We start from the raw sequence: 24739 nt of genomic DNA, 5'->3' as shown, positions 1-24739 counted from the left end.
TTGTAGACCAGGCTGGCCTCAAACTCAGAAATCCACCTGCCTCTGCCTCCCGAGTGCTGGGATTAAAGGCGTGCGCCACCATGCCCGGCATATATCTTTTTTTAATCTTTGTTGTTTATAAGAATTTTTAATTTTTTTGTGTGTATGGATGTTTTTGCCTGCATGTATTTATATATCTCATGTGCATACGTGGTACCTATGAAGGTCAGAGGGAGGGTCAGAGTCCCTGGAACTGGAGTTATAGACAATTGTAATTGTAAGCCACCACATGGGTACTGGGAACTGAACCTGGGTCTTCTGCAAGAGCAGCAAGTGATATTTACTGCCGAGCCATCCCTCCAGCCCCCTTTCTCTTTTTGTTGTTGTTGTTGTTTGTCTCACCTCAAAATCAATCCTACTTCTGTCCCCCAAGTGCTGGAACTATGAGTATACACGACCATCTTTGAAGAAGTATTTCACTTGGGTGATTCATACATTCATATTCTCTCTCTCTCTCTCTCTCTCTCTCTCTCTCTCTCTCTCTCTCTCTCTCTCTCTCTCTCTGGCAATCCTGGTATTTGTTGTATAGATGAGGCTGGCCTCAAGTTTGGACGAATCTTCCTGCCTTTGACTCTAGAGTCTAGAGAACTGGGATTAAAAGATACTGAGTCACTAGATCTGGCTCGCACTCTCTCTCTCTCTTTTTAAGTAGAGATAGATTTCATTCTACCATTACTTGAGACATGGCAGTTTATTGGTACTTCAGGGAGGAAAAATATTGCATTCATTATTTCACTGAAACAAGTATTTGATTGATTATTGTGTGTCGGGATTTTCAAGGTCAGCAAAAGCTTCCTGTCTCATTTGTTAATAAGCTTACCAGTTGTGATGTAAACCAACTTAATCAGTAACACTACTCACTGTTGATTGAAGATAAGAAAACAAACTAAAAGATTGTTACTTCAACTATAGGAATTATTTTTTGGTGTTTGAGTATATATGCCATGATTATAAGAGTACTTTTTTAACAATCGCAGATTCTTTTAATCTGTATATATTCAGTGAATGGCTGAAAAGTACATGACTGTTGTGCTGATGGCATGACAAGCATTCGTAAAACGATTCAGTCAGTCAGTATAGTAGCAGCAATTGCGTGGTAGTGGGGTTTTGTTGTTTTTGAGAAAGGATCTTGGACTGTAGCCCAGGTTGGCTTTGGACTATTGGCAATCTCCTACCTTTGCTTCCCAGGTGCTGACGTTGTAGGCCTTCATTATCACAACCACCTAGTCTAGTGGATTTTTTGTTTGTTTGTTTTTTTGTTTTTTCTCCCCAATCATAGTAATCTTTAGTTTTCTCTCCTTTTTTTTAAAAGCTGTATGGTGTATTTATGTGAATTTGCTGTTTTCATGAAATGATTTCTGTTTTTCTTTTAGAATGACCACAAATCTAGAACCAAAGAACACAATGCACTAGCAGACAGACTCGAAGCTAGAGACTGGAGATCTGGGTTCTGTTGTCCTTCCTCAAACTGATTTTGCAGCCACGGAGAGGTAAATGCCTATTCCATTGTTTGCTGTTTATAAAGGGACTAGCGGGACCCAGTGGTGCATGCCTGTTGTTCCTTACATGGGAGAACCACAAGTTGAAGGCCACCCTTGGGAAAATTAAAAAGTAAGAAAATAGGCATGGTGTAATCCCTGCCAGCATTCAGGAACCTAAGTTCACCCTCCAGCACTGGGGGTGCAGTGGGTAGGAGTAGGATGTAATGACACCTCTTGGGTCTAGAGGATTTTTTGGGTAGTTTTGAGCATAGAAGATGCAGTACATAGTGTAATTCAGAGCAGGTAAGAACAGTACATTATGAGACTCTGGATATGAAACTGTTAGTACCATATACTAGTTGGTTGACAAAGCAGGTATGATGTCTTTCTGTAGAAAACATTGGGTTATGTGTTTTGACCTTTGGGAGATGATGTGAAATGGTGAATGACAGTTTATAGTTTTATAATTTTGATATGGAATAGGTATAATTTTTTATCTTCTAGTATCTAGTATCTGGGATAAAATTTTTCTTAATTAATTGGAGTTAGTCTAACTGGCCCATGGTTGCTTTTTATTATGATAGTCATTATCAATTATTGCCAACCTGTACTTTTTGCTATTAAAATGGATTATCATAGGGTATTTGGAAAAGATCTCATAACATTGGGGGTCTGTTCTGCTCTCAGATTTCTAAATAACTAAGTAGGATTTCATATAAGATTACTTCCATGAAAGGAGGTTGCATGAAAGCAAACAAAAGCACATCTTTTTTTAACCCTTGGGGGGGGAATATAAAATTTTGTGTACATTTGTGTAATGGAAAAAGGAATTTAGAAATCAAAGTTCATCTTAAAAAAAAACAAGATATGTTTGTTGTGTCTGTCAGTGGGGGTATGCTGAATGTCGGAGGATAGAGGACAAGTTTGGGGACCATTCTCTCTCTGTGCTCCAGGGACTGAGTTCAGTTCATCAGGCGTGCTGGCAAGTGCCTTTACCCACTGCCATCTCACCTACCATAGAGATGGGAACTTCAGATGCTAATATTATGTAAACTGACTGACATGAGTCTATTTAAGTGGTTACTAGAACTTTTTCCCCTTTTGTTGTTTTGGTTTTTCAAGTTCAAGACGGGGTTTCTCTGTGTTTAACACTTGCTGTCCTAGAACTCACTTTGTAGTTCAGTCTGACCTCGAACTCAGAGGTCTGCCTGCCTCTTCCTCCCAGCACTAGGACTAAAGGCATATGCCACTACACCTAGCAAATATATCAATTTTTAAAGTTACTTCTGACTAAATTATTTAAGTCACTATACCCTAAATTAGCATAATTTAAGCTCCAGGAAAACGGTCAATTTTATGTTTGGCTTCAAATGCCCTAAAATTGTGTCACTTTGTACCCTAAAGGCATTCGTACCCAAATTTGAAAAATAGGGATCAAATACAGTTAGGTTGACTTTAAGACAAGCAACCAGGAGTTCTAGGCCAGCCAAGACTACTAAGTGAGACCTTGTCAAAAATAAAACAAAAATTATATTTAAATAAGTCACTATATTTGAAGCAGAGTGCAAACTGTATTACTGTCTTGAAAAGTAAGGTCTTCAACAAAATGAGGTATGAATGCCTAGAGTGGAAAGTATTACTTATGGGCATCATAGTGGGAACATGTAAGAGAAGTGATGTTTTTGTTGCTTGCTTGCTGGCTTGTTGAGACAGCTCTGGCTGTGTATAGCCTAGACTTTGAGTCTGAAATGACAGACAATTCTGCCTCAGCCTCCCATGTGCTAGAATTCCAGGCATTCCACCAAGCCTGGCTGTCTTAATTGTGTGTGTGTGTGTGTATGCACATGAACATACATGTTTGTGCTCTTGTGCATATTGGAGGTCAGAGGACAACTTGGAGGAGTCAGTTCCCTCCACCAGGTAAATTCTGAAGACCAAATGCAGACCATCAGATTTGGTTGCATGTGCTTTTACCTCCCGAGCCATCTCATCAACCCCAGCATACTCACTCCTTTAACAGTTCATACTGAATTTTGAGGGTTGAGGATATAGCATAGTGTTAGAAACCTTTCTATTTGTGCTGGAGGGTGATGTCATGGACTTGGAGAGATGTCTTTGTGCTTGCTGCTCTTGCAAGAGGACCAGGATTAGATTCCTCACACCCAACTGTAACTCCAGTTCTGACATTATTTTTGTATCTACATTCTTTGATTTGGCTGGCTGGATCCTTGGGTTTTCATTTCTATGTGTTACATTCTCCATAGATATATACCATTGACTGACTTTTAGGGTCAGGGTCACTAAGTGGGTGTCCATTGTTAGTTTCTTTACAGTACAAAGACACTTCCCTTTGGTGCTCTTAAACAGAACACTGTATTTCTAAGAAGTATCCTGTTTGACAACTTGTTTTAAAAATCTAATATTTCTTTGTTCTTTAAATTTTAATGAGTAGTATGGAATATATGTGTATCTTTGCTTTTCAGATTTTTCTGTTAAATAATTCTTTTATTATCCATATTTTATTCTATGGTACCTTATTATACTCAGAATGTTGGAGCTTGTTCCAACTAGTCTTGATCTGTGTTAAGAGCATTATGTTGCTATTTATTCTTACCATCATGCTATGTGGTATAGGTATTTGTTGTTGAATATAAGCTGTGAGGTTTCTGACTTAATGTTAACCTTATAGGAACTCCTCCCCACTCCCTACCTTCAGCCAAATAGAAATGGTAGTGGTTCTATCAAGTAGTCTTTGTGTATGGCGTACTGAGATACATCGCAAAACTAAGCTCATTCTTTCCTCCTAAGAAAGGAGAGAGGTGAAACCTCAAGACTACTCTGTGAGATATAATAAGTTTGAGATGACTTTGCAGGGGTTTTTTGTCTTTTTGAGACAGGATCTCTCTGTATAATCCTTGAACTCCGAGATCCTCCTGCCTCTGTCTCCTAAGTGCTGGGATTAATTAAAGTCATGCACCATTACACCTAGCAGCTTTGCAGATTTTTATCTAAAAATAAACAAGCCAGATATTGTAGCTCATACTTGCATTCCTAGCACTCCAGAGATAGAGGATTCCATCAGTGAGTTTGAGGTCAGTGTAAAGTCTTGTCTCAAAAGTGTGGAGGGGGGATGACGGGGGACATCAAATTAGAAAAATATAAACTATATTTAAAGTATTATATTTTAGGCCAGTAACTTTAAAACTGTGGAACATACATTCTATATGAAATATGATTATAGTCTGAAATCACCTGTCCTCTTCCCAAGTGTTTAGATTATAAACAGGATCTGTTGTCATACCTCGTGCCCTGGGGATCATAATGAAATAAGGTTTCATCTACCCCACATCCCCTGCATCAAAGCCTCGGAGTGAGATCACCAGATGATTCTGATGTATTAAAAAAACCGTTTTAAGAAACACTGGTCCTGGGCTGGTGAGATGGCTCAGTGGGTAAGAGCACCCGACTACTCTTCCAAAGGTCCAGAGTTCAAATCCCAGCAACCACATGGTGGCTCACAACCATCCGTAACGAGATCTGACTCCCTCTTCTAGAGTGTCTGAAGATAGCTACAGTGTACTTACATATAATAAATAAATAAATATTTAAAAAAAAAAAAAAAAAAAAAGAAACACTGGTCCTGGTGCCCCGCCCCCAAACATAGGTTACCTGTTAGCTCTGTATAAACCCTAATTTGTGTCTGTGTTTTATTCCTCTTTGTAATTATTAGCACAATTGTGTAAGCTTAGCACAATTTCAGCTTTTTTCAGTATTCTGACTGATGAAAGCCTATAGGACCGTTGAGAGATGATGATTCTGAGCTGCTGCTTAGGGAGGGATAAGAGAGGCTCTGGTGATTTTTAGCAGTCACTCTTAGGAAAGTAAGGAAAGGAAGGTGTTAGGTTGCTTTACTCTAGAGTTGAGTTGTAGAGAAGTTACTTGGGACCCAGTTTTCCATTAATACTGGGACACTAATGTTGACTTCCTTTAAGCCTTTTCTCTGTGCAAATGTTTAGTAAGTGGAATAAATGGGCTACCCTTAATAAAGAGCCTCTAAGACCAGATCACAATTATACATTTGAGACTTTTGGGTTTTGTGGTTGTGGTGGTTTGTATATGCTCAGCCCAGGGAGTGGCACTATTAGAGAGTATGGCCCTGTTGGAGTAGGTGTGGCCTATTGGAATAGGTGTGTCACTGTGGGCGTGGGCTTTAAGACCCTCATCCTAGCTGCCTGGAACTGAGTACTCTGCTAGCAGCCTTCAGATGAAGATGTTGAACTCTCAGCTCCTCTTAAACCTGCCTGGATACTGCCATGTTCCTGCCTTTATGATACTTAACTGAACCTCTGAATGTGTAAGCCAGCCCCAATTAAATGTTGTCTTTGTAAGAGTTGCCTAGTGGGCTGGAGAGATGGCTCAGTGGATAAGAGCACTGACTGCTCTTCTAGAGGTGCTGAGTTCAATTCCCAGCAACCACATGATGGCTCACAACCATCTGTAATGGAATCTGATGTCTTCTGGTGTGTCTAAGGTCAGCTACAATGTATTCATAAATAAAACGAATACATCTTTGGGAAAAAAAAAAAAAGGAGTTGCCTTGGTCACGGTGCCTGTTTACAGCAGTAAAACCCTAGCCAAGACAGGGTACTGGGGAACTAGCAGAGGACTGGCACATGTTTTGTTTACAATCCAGGTGCTAGGACCACCACCAAGATCTTGAGTTTGGGGTGAAGTAGATTCTAACTATGGGGCTGAAGAGAAGAACACTCAGCAGTTAAGAGCACTTGTGGAAGATGGGAGTTTTGTTCCCAACATTCATATAGCAGCTTACAAATGTAGGTTAAGTGCAGTTCTAAGATCTGATGTCCACTTCTGGCCTCTAGGCACCCAAGTGGGGCACATACATATGTATAGGCAAAATGTTCATATGTATGAAGTACAGATAAGTCACTTGTGAGAGAGAGATTATGGCTTTAGTGATTTATTGAAGCTCTTTTTTTGTTTTGTTTTGTTTTGTTTTGTTTTGTTGTCTTTTTTGGTTTTGGTTTTGAGACCAGGTCACACCATGTGGCCTTGGCTGTCCTGGAGCTCATTGTACACCAGACCAGTGTCAAACTCACAAATCTGCCTCCAAGTGCTTGCTGGGAGGTGTGGAACACTATGCTTGACTCTTGAAATCCTTTTTCATCCACACGAGTTGCCCTCTCTGCCACAGTCATAGGAAGTATGTTAACCTCTCTTATGTTTTTGGTCATGAGCTTAGCCTTTAATGGCTGAGCCATCTATCCAGTCCATGTTACCCTCTTTTCACAGCACTCATCCTATTTAGCTGCTATTTTTTCCTTTGCATGTCTCCCTGTCAGATGAGGAAGCTAATAACTAAGTGGCGTGTAGAAAGCATGTTTGGGAATGAGCTTGGTTGATGCCTCTAAGGCTTGTGCTCTCTGCTTTACTTGCAACCTTTGTCCGACTTCTTTTAACTTGCTAAGGAGCTACTAATTGTTTTTTTAAAGCACCAGGTATCTTTTTTGATTAAGTGATTGGGGGGTAGTTAGTATGTGCTCATGAGTGTATGTACATTTGGAGGTCAGAACTGTTGGACCTGGATTCCTCTGGAGCTAGAATTTCAGGATGTTGTATGCACCGCTTTGAGTCCTGAGAACTAAACTTGGGTCCTCTGCAAAAGCAGTCCATGCTCTTAACCACTGAGCCATCTCCCATAACACCTCTTGCAGTTTCTTGAGACAGAGTCTCACATAGTCTAGTCTGGCATCAAAATCACTGTGTGACCAGATTGGCTCCCTCCCAAGACAAGAGTTTGTGGTCCTGGTTGTTCAAGAACTTGATTTGTAGGCCAGGCTAGCCTTGAACTCATTCTTTACTTTCCCCTGCCTCCTGAGTGCTGGGATTAAAGGCTTGTGCTAGCCTTTTTTTTTTTTTTTTTTTAAACACATCTATTTATCTGCAAGCTGGCATGATTATCACACATTTAGAATTCTAACCCAGGTAGCCTTCTTTTTTTTTTTTTTTTTCTAAATAAAAAATGTATGTAATTTTAAGCTTGTGTGATGGCACACACTTGTAATCTTAACACTCTTTGGAGGCTGAGGTAGATGATTCACAAGCAGCTTGGCCGTAATAAAATATCTCTTTAAAAAAAAAAGGAAGGAAGGAAGAAAAAGCAAAAGAAAAGAAGAGAAAAATTGCCAGGTGTAGAGGCAAAGACCAGCCTGGTGTACAGATGGAGTTCCAGGACAGCCAAGGCGACGGACGACACAGAGCGTTTACAGTCTTTTTTAAAATATCTGGAAGCTGGGACTTGGTGGTGCACACTTCTGGAGGCAGAGGCAGGTGGATCTCTGAGTTTGAGGTCAGCCTGATGTACAGGGTGAGTTTTAGGACACCCAAAGATACACAGAGAGATGCTGTCTTGAAAACCAAAACAAAAGATCTGGAAAGTAAATTGAGTTACACAAGCTGCCCAGAGGCAAGAGGCAGGAAAGACTCTTAAAAGTTTCAAGACTAGCCTGATTTACATAGTAAGTTGCAAATCAGAGTATGTGCCTCGTTTCTGTTGATATCTCATGGTTCATAGTGACCTTTGTTCAGTGACCTTCATGTTAGACTTTCATAACTGTTGCTTTAAAAAATTTTTTTGTTTTGTTTTTTGAGACAGGGTTTCTCTGTATAGCCCTGGCTGTCCTGGAACTCACTCTGTAGACCAGGCTGGCCTCGAACTCAGAAATCTGCCTGCCTCTGCCTCCCGAGAGCTGGAATTAAAGGCGTGTGCCACCACGCCCGGCTCAAAAAAAGTTTTTTTTTAAGCCAGTAAAAACATGGTGCTACTGTTCTCCTTTTATTACTTTCCTGTTTTCTTTCCTTGGGTTCTCTTGTAGCCTCAGGCTGGCCTTGAGCACCGCCAATCTTTCTGCCTCTATCTTCTGAGTGCTGAGGTTGTAGGCACTTTGCATGGTTTACATGGTTCTGAGATTCAAACTTAGTGTTTAGTATCTATCAAACCAAGTACTCTCTACTGATTGAACTACTTGAGGGCTCCTTTGTCTTCTTGAGACAGGGTCTTAAGTGCTTGGTATATAGGATATCCCCAGCTGAGGCTACCTACCTTTTTTTTTTTTTTTTTTTTTAAGAGCTGAGGACCAAACCCAGGGCCTTGCACTTGCTAGGCAAGCACTCTACCACTGAGCTAAATCCCCAATTGACTTTTGGTTGTTTGTTTGCTTGTTTGCATAGTGTATATATTATGCCTGGTTTGCTACCACAGGTTTATAATCTGAGCTACTTGAGAGGCTAAGGCAGAAGGATCATAAGTTGGTCAGTCAACTGGAGTCTGTTTTACAAAGTCACAACTTTTTGTTTAACATTCTATCTGTTTTCTGTAACAAATAAGACTGTCTTGTTAATCATTCTTTCCATGCTAGGCAGGCACTTTGTCACTGGGCACCTTATATTCCCAGTTCATGAAGGACTTTTGTTATTGTTGTTGTTTACAGTGTAAATTTATAATAAAAATGAATTTCTCATATAAACTGTGAAGCAGATGTTACAATATATGGTTACATATAGGACTTTTGAGCTAGGGTTTCATACAGCTTAGATTGGCTACCAGCTTTGTCTGTCACCAGTGATAGCCCTGGGCTCCAGATGCTGCTGCTCTCATCTCCTAAGTGCTTGCCCCCACCACCACACAGGCCTTACTTTCTGTTGTGATCGAGGACTCACATATCCCTGGCTGGTCTGGAACACACTATGTAGATCAGGATGACCTCAACATTCTCAGCAGTCCTCTCTTTCTGCCTTTCATGTGCAGTTATAGGCATGTACCATGAAACCCAGGTTTTTGCTTTTCTCAGCATCTCTATGTATATTGATCGGGTGCCTCTTGTCGCCTGAGTGCTGGGATTAAAGGAATATGCCACTATATCCAGCCAAACCCAGTTTTATCTTATCAGTAACAGATTGTTGAAAATATAACTTTTCTCCCATTGACTAAATGCTGCAGTGATGAATATGAAGTGTTTATTTTGATAGTTTCCTAGGAACAATTGAATTCATTTAACTACATTATCTTATATACTACACTACTAAGATTTATGTAGTCAAAAATTAATACCTGGGCATGTGATTACAAATTTGATGGTGCTGGTTTGATTTGCTGGGTGGCCAGCTTTTTTACATAGGTTCTGTGAATTAGACTCTGGGTCCTCACATGTGTGACCAATGTTTTACATACCCAGCTACTTCCCTACCTGTTTTACTTGTTATTTTGTTTTTGCAATACTAGAGACCAAATTCGGGACATCAAAAGTACTTGGCTCCCAACTCTACCTCCCAATTTGATTTCTTTTTTTTGTTTGTTTGTTTTGTTTTGTTTTCAAGACAGGGTTTCTCTGTGTAGCCCTGGCTGTCCTGGAACTCATTCTGTAGACCAGGGTGGCCTCGAACTCAGAAATCTGCCTGCCTCTGCCTCCCGAGTGCTGGAATTAAAGGCGTGTGCCACCACACCCGGCTCTTTAAAGAATTCTTAATCTCCCCTTTGGTATTTAATCAGTCACCAACTCTTAACAGAAATTTAGGAATTTATCCAAAAAGACATTTTTCAGGGGGGACTTTTAAGATTTTTTATTAGAATTTTAGGCAGTTAAGGCATGCACAAGCTGAGGGTAGTTGTGCCCATATTTGTTCTTAGTATTTGGGAGGCAGAGGCAGGGTCTACAAAACAAGTTTCAGGACAGCCAGGGTTACACAGAGAAAACTTGTCTCAAAACAAACAAAAAAAGGCATGTTAGTGCTACTGTTCCACTAAATGCCTAAAACGCTTTGTCATCTTGGATGGTGGCCTTTAAGGTCCCAGAAGCCTGCCGGCATACAGTAGTTCTCTTATCTTTAAATAAATCTGTGGAGTAGGTACCATTATTTTTTTACAGAAAGGGAAACTGAGGCAAAGAAGATAATATACTGTAGATCTCCTTGCTTATTGGTAGAAGACACTAGAATTGGGATTCTGGTGTGTGTTTTGTTATTCTTGGTGTGTGTGTTTGTGTGCTCATGAGCACATTTACAGTGGCATGGGTATGTTAGCAGATAACTTGCAGGTATTGGTTATCTTTACCTAGGGAATCCAGAGTGTTGAATTCAGGTTGTCATGTCTGCCGACTAAAGTAAAGCCATCTCACTAGCACCAAGGTTTTGGTTCTTAATGACTAATTCTGTTTATTCTTACCCTTGGGGGGAAATACCTACTAGGTGCTGGCAAAATTGCTCAGCAATCAAGAATACCTAACTGACAGGACAAGGTGGCATACACCTTTAAGTCCCAGCGCTGGGGAGGGGATTCACTTGACCCGTGAATCTGAGTTTGAGGCCAGCCTGATCTACAGAGTGAGTTCCAGGACAGCCAGGGATACAGAGGAAAACAAAACCAAAAATGAGTACTTAACTGCTCTTGCAGAGGACCCAGCTTCAGTTCCTAGCACCTACTAGGTGGAACATAACTGTCTGTAAGTACAGTGTCAGGGAATCTGATGCTCTCTTCTGAGATTCACAGATTCACACACACACACAGACACACAAAATATTAACACACACAATATTAAAATAAAAAAATACACTACAATATTTTTCTAATATTAGTGATTAACAAATCTGATCTCTTTACTCTTTTGTTTTTTGTTTTGTTTTTAGAGACAGTATTTCTCTATGAATCCCTGGCTGTCCTGGAACTTGCTCTGCAGAGCAGACAAGCCTCTAATTCAGAGATTCACCTGCCTCTGCCTCCCAAGTGTGCAAGGGAGCATGCACTGTCTTTATCAGGACTTTCCATGACCACCTATTAATGGAACATTTGTCAAAGGTACTTGGAAATTTTGTGTCAGTTTTGAACATGTGCAGCACTCAGCTAATCATGGCACTTAACCAGCCCGGGCTTTCCTTTCTTCACATTATCAGTTAGTAATTTCACTGCAACATGACAAACATTGGAAAGTAACTGTTAGACAGCTATAGCCAGTGCTGCCACACTACTATTTCTTTCTTTATTAATGAGGTTCCAAATATTTTTTCTTTATCTCCCATTTGAGGGTTTTGTTGGATTTGGTATACAGGATGGGACCCAGAGCCTCGGGCATGCCTTCTGCTATTGAGCTATGCCATTTGTTTTTACTACCATCGTTAGTGGTGGTGTTTTGGAGGGTTTTTTTGTTGTTGGTGGTGGTGGTTGGGTTTTTGATTTGTTTTGTTTTCTTCAAGGAAGGGGATGTCGGGTAGAACCTGTGGTGTCTTTGAACTTCTGGTCCTTTGCTTGTACTTCTGGAGTATTGACTTGAGCAAACTATTCCAGGTTTCCCCATTATATTTGTGGGTTTTTCCCAGCTTTTTCTTTTGGCTTTATACTTTACATATAAATGTTAGTGTTTCTTTGTTTTATGTAACGAGATTAATATATTGTTATAGATGCTGTGAATACTTCTTGTTTGGACAGGATCTGTAGGCTAAGCTTCCCTCAAACTTCCTGTTAAGATGAAGGTGACCTTGTGCTTCAGATTGTCCTGCCTCCATCTTTGGAGTACTAGGATTGTAGGTACTTGACTTCATTCCCCATATACATAGTGCTGAGAATTGAGCACAGGGCCTTGTGCATGCTAAGCAACGACACTCTACCAACTGAGCTGTAGATCCCTGCTAGTCTTTATCTTGTTTAAGGTGATCATCTCTATTTAATGTTCCCTCTGCGCTTTTTCTAGGCTTTTTAATGTTTCTCTGTACCAGAGCCCTGGTTCCCTTGGGCTTTGTGTACCAGGCCTGGGACTCAGATCTACCTGCCTCTGCCTCCCAGGTGCTGGCATTAAAGATGTGTACCACCAAGCAGGACCCTGTTTTCTAAGTATATGTTATATAGCCTTTGTTCTCAGATTTAAAAGCTGTTCATCTGTGTCATTTGTCTTTTTTTCTTTTACTGATGCTAAAGTTGGAACTTCTGCTTTGAGTATGTGTGGTATATACTGAACCACTGAGATACTGTATAGTTTTTGTTTTGTTTTATAGATTTGGCTCTTATTTAGCTCAGAGTGGCCTTGAATTCTCAGTAGCTCAGGTAGGACGCACCCCAGACTCCTAATACTCTGCCTTAAGGCTAAGGTAAAGATTTCTGAGATTTTACTGCATTTGTCACCAACTCCTGGCTCTGGGTTCTTTGACTTTGAAATAGTATTTCAGTTTTTTTAGTTCATGCTGTTATTTGTTGTTTGTTTGTTTGTTTGTTTGTTTGTTTTTCTTGTGACAGGGTATGGGTGTGTATGTGTATATAGACCTGGATGTCAAGCTCCAGACTGGGCAGAAGGCATAGGTTCACCTGCCTCTACCTTCTGAGTGCTGGGATTAAAAGGTGTACACCACCACCAGCTGGCTATTTGTTCTTGAGACAGGGTCCTATTGTCTGAGCTGGCCTTGAATCAACATTGGCAAGAGTCACCATGGCCAGCTTGAGGGTTTTTTGGTTTTGTGGTTTTTTTCTTCTGATAAATTTGTTGTAAATGATTTCTATGTATTTTTTTCCTCTAATTTTTGTGTGTGTGTGTATATATATATATATATATAATTTTAAATTTATATTTCAGTTTGTTCCACAAAGAATTTGGGGGTATGTATATAGAAAATACAAATAACAAATGTATAAATATGTTTAAAATTCAGAAAATACAAATTAGAATTTAGTGTCTTACTAGGATTTTATTACTATGAATAGATACAACTCTTATTATTGTCAAGAAAAATATTTAATTGGGGCTGACTGACAGGTTCAGAGGATTAGTCCATTGTTGTCATGGTGGCAAGCATGGTAGCATGCAAGCAGACATGGTGCTGGAGAAGTAGCTGAGAGTTACACATTTAGATTGGCAGGCAACAAGAAAATGGAGTAATACTAGGCCTGGCTTGAGCTCAAAGCTCAAAGCCCCCACCCCCATGTGACATACTTTGTTCAACAAGGTCATACCTACTCCTATAATGCCATTCCCTATAGGTCTATGAGGGTCATTTCCATTCAAACACCACATGTTAACAAATTGATCAAGATATAAACAATTAAAAACGGATAACAAGGTCTATTACATGTCTTACTTACAAAGTGAAAAAAGTTTAAAAAAGAATTTACTTGCCTTGGCTGACTGGTTAAAAGCCCTTACAGTGGACCTGGGTTTGATTTCTGGCACTCATAAGGTAGCTTACAGCTGTAATTCTAGTTCCAGGAGATCAGACACTCTCTCTGGCCTCTGCCAGAGCATGGTGCACAGGCAAAATACCAAAATATAGACAATTAAAATAATTTAATGCAAAAGAGGAAAAAATAATCTTTTTTTGAATAAGAGCTTTTCTAAATAAGCATTATACTTACTGCAAATAAATTTTCACCCATGTTTCCTTTGGTATAAGCCAAGGGCATAATGCCAAAAACCTCAGTGAAAGCAGTTTTGTGAGGGATAAGGACTATGTGGCCTGTGTATGTCCAGCTTTTAGAAGGTCTGGTTTAAGTCTGGGATAAAGCCTAAGGTAGAATGTTAAATTCCACAGGGAGATCTAGTCAGATAAGGACAGAAAAGTCCCTTTTGGATTTACCCATTAGCAGTCATTGTTTGCCTCAGAGCAGCAGTTCAGTAGAATTCTAAGGAATGAAAACCAGAATTGCTGAACTAAGAGGTGGAAGAGAAGAATTAGAAACAGCAGATTCTGTCAAGTATACAGAAAATACCTGATAAAGACTACATGGTGAAATGAGATTGAAGATGGGACATATTTGGACAGCAGAGAGCTGAGAGAAAAGCCAAGAGAAGGCTAAAGGGGATTGGTGTAGCAGACTGGCTGAGGGATATATAGTTAAGTTATGGCACAGGAGCATGACATTTCAGGTGTCTTCTGTTCCCTTGCATCCACTCTGTCAAAGGTCAGAAAACTATTTGAAACAGTTTTCCTTCTTCTAACCCTTCACCCCCAATTGTCTAAGATCTCACTTGCTCAATCTAAAGGAAGCTCCTCCTTCCTCTTCTGTCTAGAAGTTGATGGTATAATTAATGGTTTAGTTGCTATTTTTTTTCCTCTTAAAAATTATTTGAGCTCGAGTGGTGGCACATGCCTTTAATACTCTGGAGGCAGAGGCAGATAGATTCCTGAGTTCAGGGCAGGCCTGGTCTACAGAGTGAGTTCCAAGACACCTAGGGCTATTATACAGAGAAACCCTGTCTCAAAAACAAAACTTGTTTTATTTTCAAACAGGTGTTATGTAGCTTGGGATGTACTTGAGACCTTTCTATGTAAGTGAGGGTGACCTTGATTTTTTTTTTTTTTTTTTTTTTTTTTTTTTTTAAAGACAGGGTTTCTCTGTGTAGCCCTGTCTGTCCTGGAATTAATTCACTCTGTAGACCAGGCTGGCCTCAAACTCAGAAATCTGCCTGCCTCTGCCTCCCAAGTGCTGGGATTAAAGGCATGTGCCACCACTGCCGGGTGTGACCCCTCTTTGTATAATTTCATTTTTTCCGCCATGATGATAGAAGATTCCTGTTGTGAGAATACCATTGTGATAGGGAAGGGACTATTATTGAGTGGTAGAGGGGCAGAGAGCCTCTCATAGGTACGAGGCCCTGGATTCTATCCCAAGCACTGCCCCCAAAGAAAAACAAAAACAAACCCCAACTACCAAAGAAACAATGTATCATTTTATAGTGATACTGGAACCCCCAGGGTAGAAGTGTTTAACCAAATAATGTTTTCCTTTGTTTGTGATATGTTGAAGGCTACAATCTGCCTTTCTTGAATTGAGAAAGTAGCAGGTAGTCATCTGTATGGAGAAAGTAACCTTTAGGCTCTGAAACAGGTTGCTCTCAGAGACTCAGGGAAAAGACCCAAGACAAGGAGCAGCTAAAGAAAGACTCCTTTCCTTAGGGTTAAGGAAAATTCAATGTTGTAGACCCCTTTTTAGTAGTATCATTCCACAAATGAGGTTTAATAAAATCTATGAACGGTGTGGTGGTCATAAACAAGGAAGATGGGAGAGGAGAGAGATTTAAGCAATGAGGATTAAAGCAGGAGTCAAGAAGGGAGGGGATGGATTAAAACTGCTAACAGGAACAAGGCAGCTGGAGAGTACTCCCTCCAGGGAGTAAAGGAAAGAAGCCAGAGACTGTTGGGTTAGTTATTGATTCAGAGGAGGGAATCACTTCTGGAGAAAAGCTAGACTGAATCTACTGCTCAAAGAGATGCACTGAGATTTCTAAGCAGGGATATGTTGCTTTTTCCTTTATGTGATGTTTCTCTAGAAGCTGTTGCTTTAAGACTTAAGTAGATGCTGATGTTCATTGAGTATTGTCAGCTCAACTCCTTGGCACACAATTGTTTTCGATTTGCATTCCTTTATATGTTTTTTTTTTCCTAACTGGTATAATTCTGTGACTTCTTTTATATAGGATTTTTATTTAATATTTAATATTTTGTTTTCAGATTTATAGCAAAGACAATTGATTTTTATGGGTTCAAATTATGTGCTACAAAACCCCAAAGAAGGCGTTAAAGAAAAAATTTTTCCTTGACTGTTGATTTGACTATAATCATTTGTTTGTTTGTTTATAAAGAAACAGGGTGTCATGTAACCCAGGCCTGCCTCAACTCACTCTAAACAAGGCTTAACATTAAATCCATTTTTTTTTTCCTTTTTCTCTCCACTTACCAAGTGGTAGGCTTACATGTGAGTGTTACTATATGGACTCCTGCTTCCGTTTTTATGGGATATTTATTTAAATAGTCCAGATAATGTAGTTATTCTCTGGCAGGGCTACCATTAAGCATTACCACACATGGGAATTAGTATCTTTTCTAATGGTGTCTGTAATGTCTAATGGGCCTGTTCTAATGTCTAATGTCTAATGTCTAATGGGCCTGTTCTCTGTTCTCCAGCTATTTGTATTATTGGTCTTGTTTGCTATGATGCTAACTTTGGAGCTTGTATGATCTGGAAAACTTAAAAATAGCCATAGCTGGTGAGGACATGGTGGCCCAGCAGAGGAGGCAGAGGCTGGTGGTTCTCTATGAGCTCCGGAGCTACACAGTAACAATTCTAGTACCCTGGAAGCTGAGGCAGAATTAGGCTGGCCTGGCTACAGAGTAACACCTATCTGAAGTAAAGAAGGAAAATGAGAAGAATGATGATAGCTTAAAGTTAAATGGCAGATCCTGATTGTTGGGTAGGGGTGAGCTCAAAGTTCTGTGTTTCAAACAAATGTCAGAATTATCCCAGTGTTGTTGGTTCTTAGACCTTACTTTGAGCAACACGCTTGCCTAGTCATGGGTTCTAGTGTTGGTGTTGAGAACTTTCATAATCAGAAGTACTAGATCTTACAAAACTCTGGCATGCTGATGCTAAGAAATTTTAAATTTATAGGTAGATTATAAAGTTCCTTGACTCTATCTTTTTTTTTTTTCTTTTTTTAAAATATATTTTATGTATGTGACTACACTGTCATTCTTTTTGGACACCCCAGAAGAGGGCATCAGATCCTGTGACAGATGGTTGTGAGCCACCATGTGGTTGCTGGGAATTGAACTCAGGACCTCTGGAAGAGCAGTCCCTGCTCTTAACCTCTGAGCCATCTCTCCAGCCTGACTCTTATCTTTTATAGTAACATTTTGTTATATTTGTCTTCATTGTGGTAAAACATTGCATTATTTAGCCAAATGGTGATGTCACCTTTGGGGAAGCAGAGAATTCAAGGCCAGCCTGGTCTACAGAACTAATTCCAGGACAGCCTAGGCTGTCTCAAAAAAACAAAACAAAACAAAACCAAGGGAGCTAGAGACATGGCTCAGGAGTTAGGTACACTGACTTCGCTCTTCCAGAGGTCCTGAGTTAAATTCCCAACAACCCCATGGTTGCTCCCAACCATCTGTAATGGGATCTGATGCCCTCTTCTTGTATGTCTGAAGACCAATGACATAACTAAATCTTTAAAAAAGAAAACAACAACAACAAAAAACCTGTTGTATTGTTTTGCTCTTAGATATTTAGAGCAAAGGACAATAAAAGCAGATAACAGCAATACAGACCAAACTAGAACTATCTAAGAAGTTTTCCATCATCCTTGTCTTTAGTCCACACGCGTTGGACTTTGTTGAATTGTCCAAAAGTTGCTATGTTGAGGATGTGGGTCAGAGGGAGAGGTCTTGCAGTCCTCAGCACCACTGACAGAATAACATGAGAGAGACACAGACAGACAGACAGACAGACAGAGATAAACAGCTTGTACATGCCTAGTCTCATAGATTTTCCTCTTATTTTAAATTTGATGGTTCTGTTTTGTGTTTTTGAGGTGCTATGTTGCATGACTTTACCTGAAGTGACCTAACCCTAACCGATGTTCCTTTACCTTAGGTACGGTATCAACCACAATCATAGAATGATTCCACGCACTTTGAGTCCCGTGAACAAGCCAATTTGTGAATTTACTGGGGTTACTTATAGGAGCATATACACTCAGACAGTTGTGTGACCAAACGCTCCGCCACAGGACAGGAATTCCCTGCCCAACTTTTGAAAGCAGCTCTGCTGAAAAGTGTCTTTCCCATACCCCAATAATTGTGTGCTGTGTATAGAAGTGCTTGAAGAGGGAATTTGTGGAACTTTTAACTTTCTAAGGTTCTTCAGCCATTAAATTTCATGAACTTCCTTAGGCTTATATTTTCCTTAGCTTCCTTTGTCTTCTGAGACTCCCTATTCTATCCTGGATAGAATGTTTGTTTGTTTGTTTGTTTCTCTCTTTCTTCTAAAAAGATGCATGACAGTTTTTTAAAATAGCTCAGGCTAGCATCGAAGTTGCTACATATCCAAGACTGACTTCAAGTTTCTCCTAATCTGCCTCTTGCTCCTGAATGGTTAGGATTGCAGTGTACATCACCATACCCAACTATTCTGAGGCGTTGTTCAGCACAAAGTCATGTGCTTTATTAGCAGCCATATAACAGCAAAGTAATGGCCTCAGGAAACTTTACTATCTAAGAATGAGCTGGATCTGAAGAAAATGGGAAGGACACAGGAACAGGACAAGGAGGGAGAACAACAGTGTTTGGGTACAAATAGAATTTCTTGTTGTAATAATTGGTTTTGTTGTTTTTTTGTTGTTGGACATATTGTTTCAAGACAGGGTCTCACTATATATCCTTGGCTCTCCTGGAACTCACTATGTAGACCAGCCTGGCCTTGAATTTACAGAGATACAGCTGCCTCTCAAGCCTAGGGTTAAAAGTTGTGAACCAGCCGGGCGTGGTGGCACACGCCTTTATTCCCAGCTCTTGGGAGGCAAGGCAGGCGGATTTCTGAGTTCAAGGCCAGCCTGGTCTACAAAGTGAGTTCCAGGACAGCCAGGGCTATACAGAGAAACCCTGTCTTGGGGGGAAAAAAAAGTTGTGAACCAAATATATCTTTCAGTTTGGGTGAGAAGGATTGAATTTAGGGCCTCATTAGTGCTAGACAGGTGCTTTGACAGTGAACTGTATTCTCAGACTTCTTTTCTTGTTTTGAGGTAGGGTTTCATAACATTACAATTGTAATTTATACAAGAATTTGCTTTTGACATGGTCATGCTACTTTTCTCCAAGCCTACCTTATTTTACCTTGAACCCTTTTCATCCTGAATCAGGCCATGGCTGTTTCTCTGTAGATTTCATAATGCCTTCCCAGAATGCTGGCTCAGACACAGTGCCCACACAGAGAATTTGTGAACTGTGTCTCTAGTAAAGTAGCCAGAGCTTTGTTTGAGACTGGACCAAGAACATAAAGCACTTTAAATTGTTTAGGGATACACACATACACACACACACACACACACACACATTCTCTTTCTCTCTCTCTCACACACACTCACTCACTCACTCTTGTTTTTGTTAGGTTACAGCATTGCTTTAAATCAGACTCACTTTACTGTCAGCTAGTTTTTTGTTTATTTTTAGATCTATGTGTATGGGTGTTTTTCCTGCATGCATGTACATATGCCAGTCACATGTGTGGTGCCCCAAGAGGTTAGAAGAAGGAATTGCAACCCCTGGAACTTGAGTTAGAGCCAGTTGTGAGCTCCATCTGAGCCTGGTCCTCAGAGAGAACAATAAGTGCTCATAACCATGAAGCCATCTCTCCAGCTCTCCATCTTACTCATGAAGGTTTTTTTGTTTGTTTTTGGTTTTTAGTTCTTAGTTATTTAGTGTTTGTGCGCGCGGGCACACACACAGGCACGCCACAGTACACATGAAAGTCAGAAGAGGGCTGGTGAGATGGCTCAGTGGGTAAGAGCACCCGACTGCTCTTCCAGAGGTCCAGAGTTCAAATCCCAGCAACCACATGGAGGCTCACAACCATCCGTAACGAGATCTGGCGCCCTCTTCTGGAGTGTCTGAGGACAGCTAAAGTGTACTTATATATAATAAATAAATAAATCTTTAAAAAAAAAAAAGAAAGTCAGAAGAAAATGTGTAGGAGTTGGTTCCTTCTGCTGCAGGCGTCCTGGGCATCGGAGTCGGGTCGTTACGCTTAGTAGCCAGTACTACTCTTCGTCATCGTGCGGCTGTTACTTTACTCTAGCTACTACCACGGTGTAAGAGACAGAAACTGTAGATAGGCATGGTGGCAGAGGCAGTCAGGCCTCCCTAGCAGTGTGATTACAGGCCCACACTGCCATGCCCAACTTTCCAAGTGGGTGCTGGGGATCAAACTCATGTCTTCATTGCTTTCTCAGAAAGCACTGAGCCATCTTCCTAGCCCCACACAATAAAGCTTTCTGAAAAATGGTATGACAAAGTATGGTCATTGGGGAGAATTTAGGAAAAACAGCAAGGAAGGCATGGGCTAGTTCAGTGAGGTCCTGGATTTGACACCCAGAGCCATTTAAAAGCAAGCAAAGTCTCTTCTAGTGCTTTATAAATAGATATAAAGCGTACTTTCTTGTTTTTGAGTTGGAGTCTCATTATATAGCCCTAGCTATTGTAGTCTAACTATAAACTCAATGACTTAGCTGTCTCTGCCTCAACAGTGGTGGGATTAAAGCTGTGCACCACCATGCCCTACTCCCTACAATGTATTTTTTAAACTAATTTTTTAAAACATTTATTTATTATTATATGTAAGTACACTGTAGTTGTCTTCAGATACACCAGAAGAGGGCATCAGATCTCATTAAGGATGGTTGTGAGCCACCATGTGATTGCTGGGATTCGAACTCACAACCTTCTTTAGAGCAATCAGTGCTTTTAACCGCTGAGCCATCTCTCCAGCCCCCTAAATTATTTTATTTTATTTTATTTTTTTAGTTTTTTTTCGAGACAGGGTTTCTCTGTGTAGCCCTGGCTGTCCTGGAACTCACTCTGTAGACCAGGCTGGCCTCAAACTCAGAAATCCGCCTGCCTCTGCCTCCCGAGTGCTGGGATTAAAGGCGAGCACCACCACTACCCAGCTAAACTAATTTTTTTTTAATTGCAGTAGAAAAAACATCATGTAGCTTCACTCTTAACCTTCAGCTCTGTTTTGCTTACTTCCTCTACAACTTCCTGCTTTTGATCTCTTCCCAGACTCTTCTCTATGATGTCTTCCAGGATCTTTTTTTTTTTTTTTAAATTGGTATTTTCCTCATTTACATTTCCAGTGCTATCCCAAAAGTCCCCCATACCCTCCCCCCCACTCCCCTACCCACCCATTCCCACTTTTTGGCCCTGGTGTTCCCCTGTACTGGGGCATATAAAGTTTGCAAGTCCAATGGGCCTCTCTTTCCAGTGATGGCCGACTAGGCCATCTTTTGATACATATGCAGCTAGAGTCAATAAGCTAATTTTTAATTGGAAGAAAAAAGTAAATGTATTTGTGTTTAATATTTTGAAATGTGTATATGTTGAGGAATCATTAACTTTAACATATATTGTCTCATTTGTAGTAAGAAAAGGCAACTATGTAGAGTGCTAACTATTGTCTGCACAGTGTACAATAGCTATCAGTTCTTCTGACTGAAAATTTTTATTCTTCATTGTACTCCAAATGAGTAAGCTTTAAACTAGCTTTACTGGTAATTTCTAATATAATTAAATATCCAGAATTAAAGTTTCTAACATCTAGTGTCTCTTTGTTGTTTATGACTGGGTGTCATTGTGTGGCCAAGCTACTCTCAAATTTCATCCTCCAGTCTCAGCTGTACACATGCTAGCTTTCTAGTCATGCCCCACAGTACTTAGCTCTGGTAGTTCTTTGTGGTAGAAGACTGACCTACTCCTTCTGTGATTCACCTGATGTCTTTAATAACATCCCAGTAATAACAACTAAAAAATAGCCTTAGACCTTACCAACTGTCTGAAGAAACTAAGTTCCCTCAGTTGTAGCTTCAACTTTTCCTTGTTTTTTCTTTTGGCAGTTTATTTGCATAAGAAACCAAAATTAACATTGTAGTGTTTCTCTTAGACTGAACTTCTGCAGTATATTTTAACACCTACTGTCACCAGTTTTCTGTTAATTTTGAGTATAATCTAGAGTCTTGATCAGTTTCAGATTTTTTTGTTTTGATTGGCAAGATTTATAATATAGGTGGTGAATTTTTTTTTCTTCCATCAAAGAGGAAGATATCTATTGAATAACCATTGATGGATGCCTAATTCATTCACTAAGGTGGGTTTTTGGGGGGTCTGGAGGTTGAGTTTTAGGGGTTTGGCTTGGTTTTTGGTTCTTAGAGATAGGGTTTCTCTGTGCAGGCCAGGCTGGCCTCAAACTCAGAAATCTGCCTGCCTATGTGTTCTAAGTGCTGGGATTAAAGGTGTGTGCACCACTACCACCTGCCACTCAAATGATTTTAGTTTAAAATGTGTACTTTGATTTGAGCAAACCACATCATAAATAACATCTGTGTTCTCCTTAATAAAGGAAGGGGAGATGGAAGGTGAGGCGGTTGAAGCCATTGTGGAGGAGTCTGAAACTTTCATTAAAGGAAAAGAAAGAAAGACTTACCAGAGACGCCGGGAAGGGGGCCAGGAAGAAGATGCTTGCCACCTGCCCCAGAACCAGACAGATGGGGGTGAGGTGGTCCAGGATGTCAACAGCAGTGTACAGATGGTAATGATGGAACAGCTGGATCCTACCCTTCTCCAGATGAAGACTGAAGTCATGGAGGGTACAGTGGCTCCGGAAACAGAGGCTGCAGTGGACGATACCCAGATCATAACCTTGCAGGTTGTAAATATGGAGGAACAGCCCATTAACATAGGAGAGCTTCAGCTTGTCCAAGTCCCTGTTCCTGTGACGGTACCTGTTGCTACTACTTCAGTAGAAGAACTTCAGGGGGCTTATGAGAATGAAGTGTCTAAAGAGGGCCTTGCAGAAAGTGAACCGATGATATGTCACACCTTACCTTTGCCTGAAGGATTTCAGGTGGTGAAAGTGGGGGCCAATGGAGAAGTGGAGACACTAGAGCAGGGGGAGCTTCCTCCTCAGGAAGACTCTAGCTGGCAAAAAGACCCAGACTATCAGCCACCAGCCAAAAAAACAAAGAAAACCAAAAAGAGCAAACTTCGTTACACGGAAGAGGGCAAAGACGTGGATGTGTCTGTGTATGATTTTGAGGAAGAACAGCAGGAAGGACTGCTGTCTGAGGTTAATGCAGAGAAAGTAGTTGGTAATATGAAGCCTCCGAAGCCAACAAAAATTAAAAAAAAAGGTAAAGTGAGTTTATCTCTAGTGGACTTGTACAACCATTTGGGGAAAAGGATACAACAGCCTGTATGCAAGTTATTTTGTCAAAAAAAAATTTTTTTAAACATCTAGTAAGTGCCATGGCTTTTAATCAGTCCAAAAGAAGGGTTTTATTTATGTTTTTAAGTCCTCAAGTGAAGTAAGTATTAATTCTGTGAATTAATTTCTACTTAGAGAATATAATTGTAGTTTGGGATTAATCTAAACATTGAAGCACTGTAACAAGTCTTATGTTTTGTTTTGCATATAGGTGTAAAGAAAACATTCCAGTGTGAGCTTTGCAGTTACACATGTCCCCGGCGTTCAAATTTGGATCGTCACATGAAAAGCCACACTGATGAGAGGCCACACAAATGCCATCTGTGTGGCAGAGCATTCAGAACAGTGACCCTCCTGAGGAACCATCTGAACACACACACAGGTGCGGCACAGTGATGTGGGCTACGGCGTGGTAAAGGTTAAAACACCGTCCTCACTCACGGTGACTGCAGTAAGAGGTTGAGGAATATTATTTTTGTTTCTTCTTGTAACCTTCATTTTTTCTCTAACATAATTCATAAAGATTTTATAGCATTACATTGTTGAGGATTTAACAGTGACAAGAAACGAGACCCAAATGTCCAAGTCAATCAATAGAAATAAAAGTAAAATCCTACCTATGTTAGAACTACGGCTTTCTTTTTGTTTCTTGTTGCTTCATCTCAAAGAAGGTAGGTTGTTCACAACTTAAGGATAGAAAAGTATAGTACCATTCTCAGAGTTCGTTTATTTGTTCAAATACAAAATATTCTTTAATAATGGTGTTCAGTATTCATGTTACATATGGCCAGATTCCAGTGAAGTGACTACATTCTCGACCTCTCTTGGACTCTTGTGCTGGCAAGTGTGTGTGTGTGTGAACTTTGACAAGAGCTATAGAGTTATCTGAGAAGAGAAAATGCCTTCATTAAGATTGGCCTGCATCCTATCATGTGGCACTCTTTCTTAATGAATCATTCATATGGCAGTATTCAGCCCATTGTAGGTGGTACCGCACCTAGGCTGCTTAGTCATAGGGTTTAGAAGAAAGCAGGCTGAAGCCCGGCAGTGATATCCACATGCTTTAAATCCCAGCACTTGGGAGGCAGAGGCAGGCAGATTTCTGAGTTCCAGGACAGCCAGAGAAACCCTGTCTCAAAAAACAAACAAACAAAAGCAAGCAGGCGAGCCGGGCGTGGTGGCGCACGCCTTTAATCCCAGCACTCAGGAGGCAGAGGCAGGCGGATTTCTGAGTTCGAGGCCAGCCTGGTCTACAAAGTGAGTGCCAGGACAGCCAGGGCTACACAGAGAAACCCTGTCTCGAAAAAACAAAACAAAAAAAAAACCAAAAGCAAGCAGGCTGAGCAAACCAGAGGGAGCACTCCAGTAAGCATAGTTCCCGCCCTGCCTTCCTCAGCAATGGAGTGTGACC

At 40.5% G+C, this 24739-nt stretch overlaps 1 protein-coding gene across 6 annotated transcripts in view; it reads left to right on the top strand.

The window, feature by feature from the left end:
* Positions 1–24739, top strand: part of Ctcf (CCCTC-binding factor) — a 48975-nt gene that overhangs the window by 5744 nt on the left and 18492 nt on the right. For all 6 annotated transcript variants that reach the window (XM_029480574.2, XM_021170028.3, XM_021170026.3 and 3 more), the window contains exons 2-4: positions 1413–1529; positions 22465–23254; positions 23540–23710. In XM_029480574.2, coding sequence (XP_029336434.1) covers positions 22474–23254; positions 23540–23710 — 952 coding nt within the window. In that variant the 5' untranslated portion in view covers positions 1413–1529; positions 22465–22473. The remainder of the gene's footprint in view (positions 1–1412; positions 1530–22464; positions 23255–23539; positions 23711–24739) is intronic.

Source organism: Mus caroli, unplaced genomic scaffold, assembly GCF_978045245.1.
Source record: "Mus caroli unplaced genomic scaffold, Mus_caroli_1 scaffold_10, whole genome shotgun sequence".
NCBI classification, from domain to species: Eukaryota; Metazoa; Chordata; class Mammalia; order Rodentia; family Muridae; genus Mus; species Mus caroli.
The sequence above is the reverse complement of the archived record's forward strand: the minus strand, read 5'-3'. Positions and strand labels throughout refer to the sequence as shown.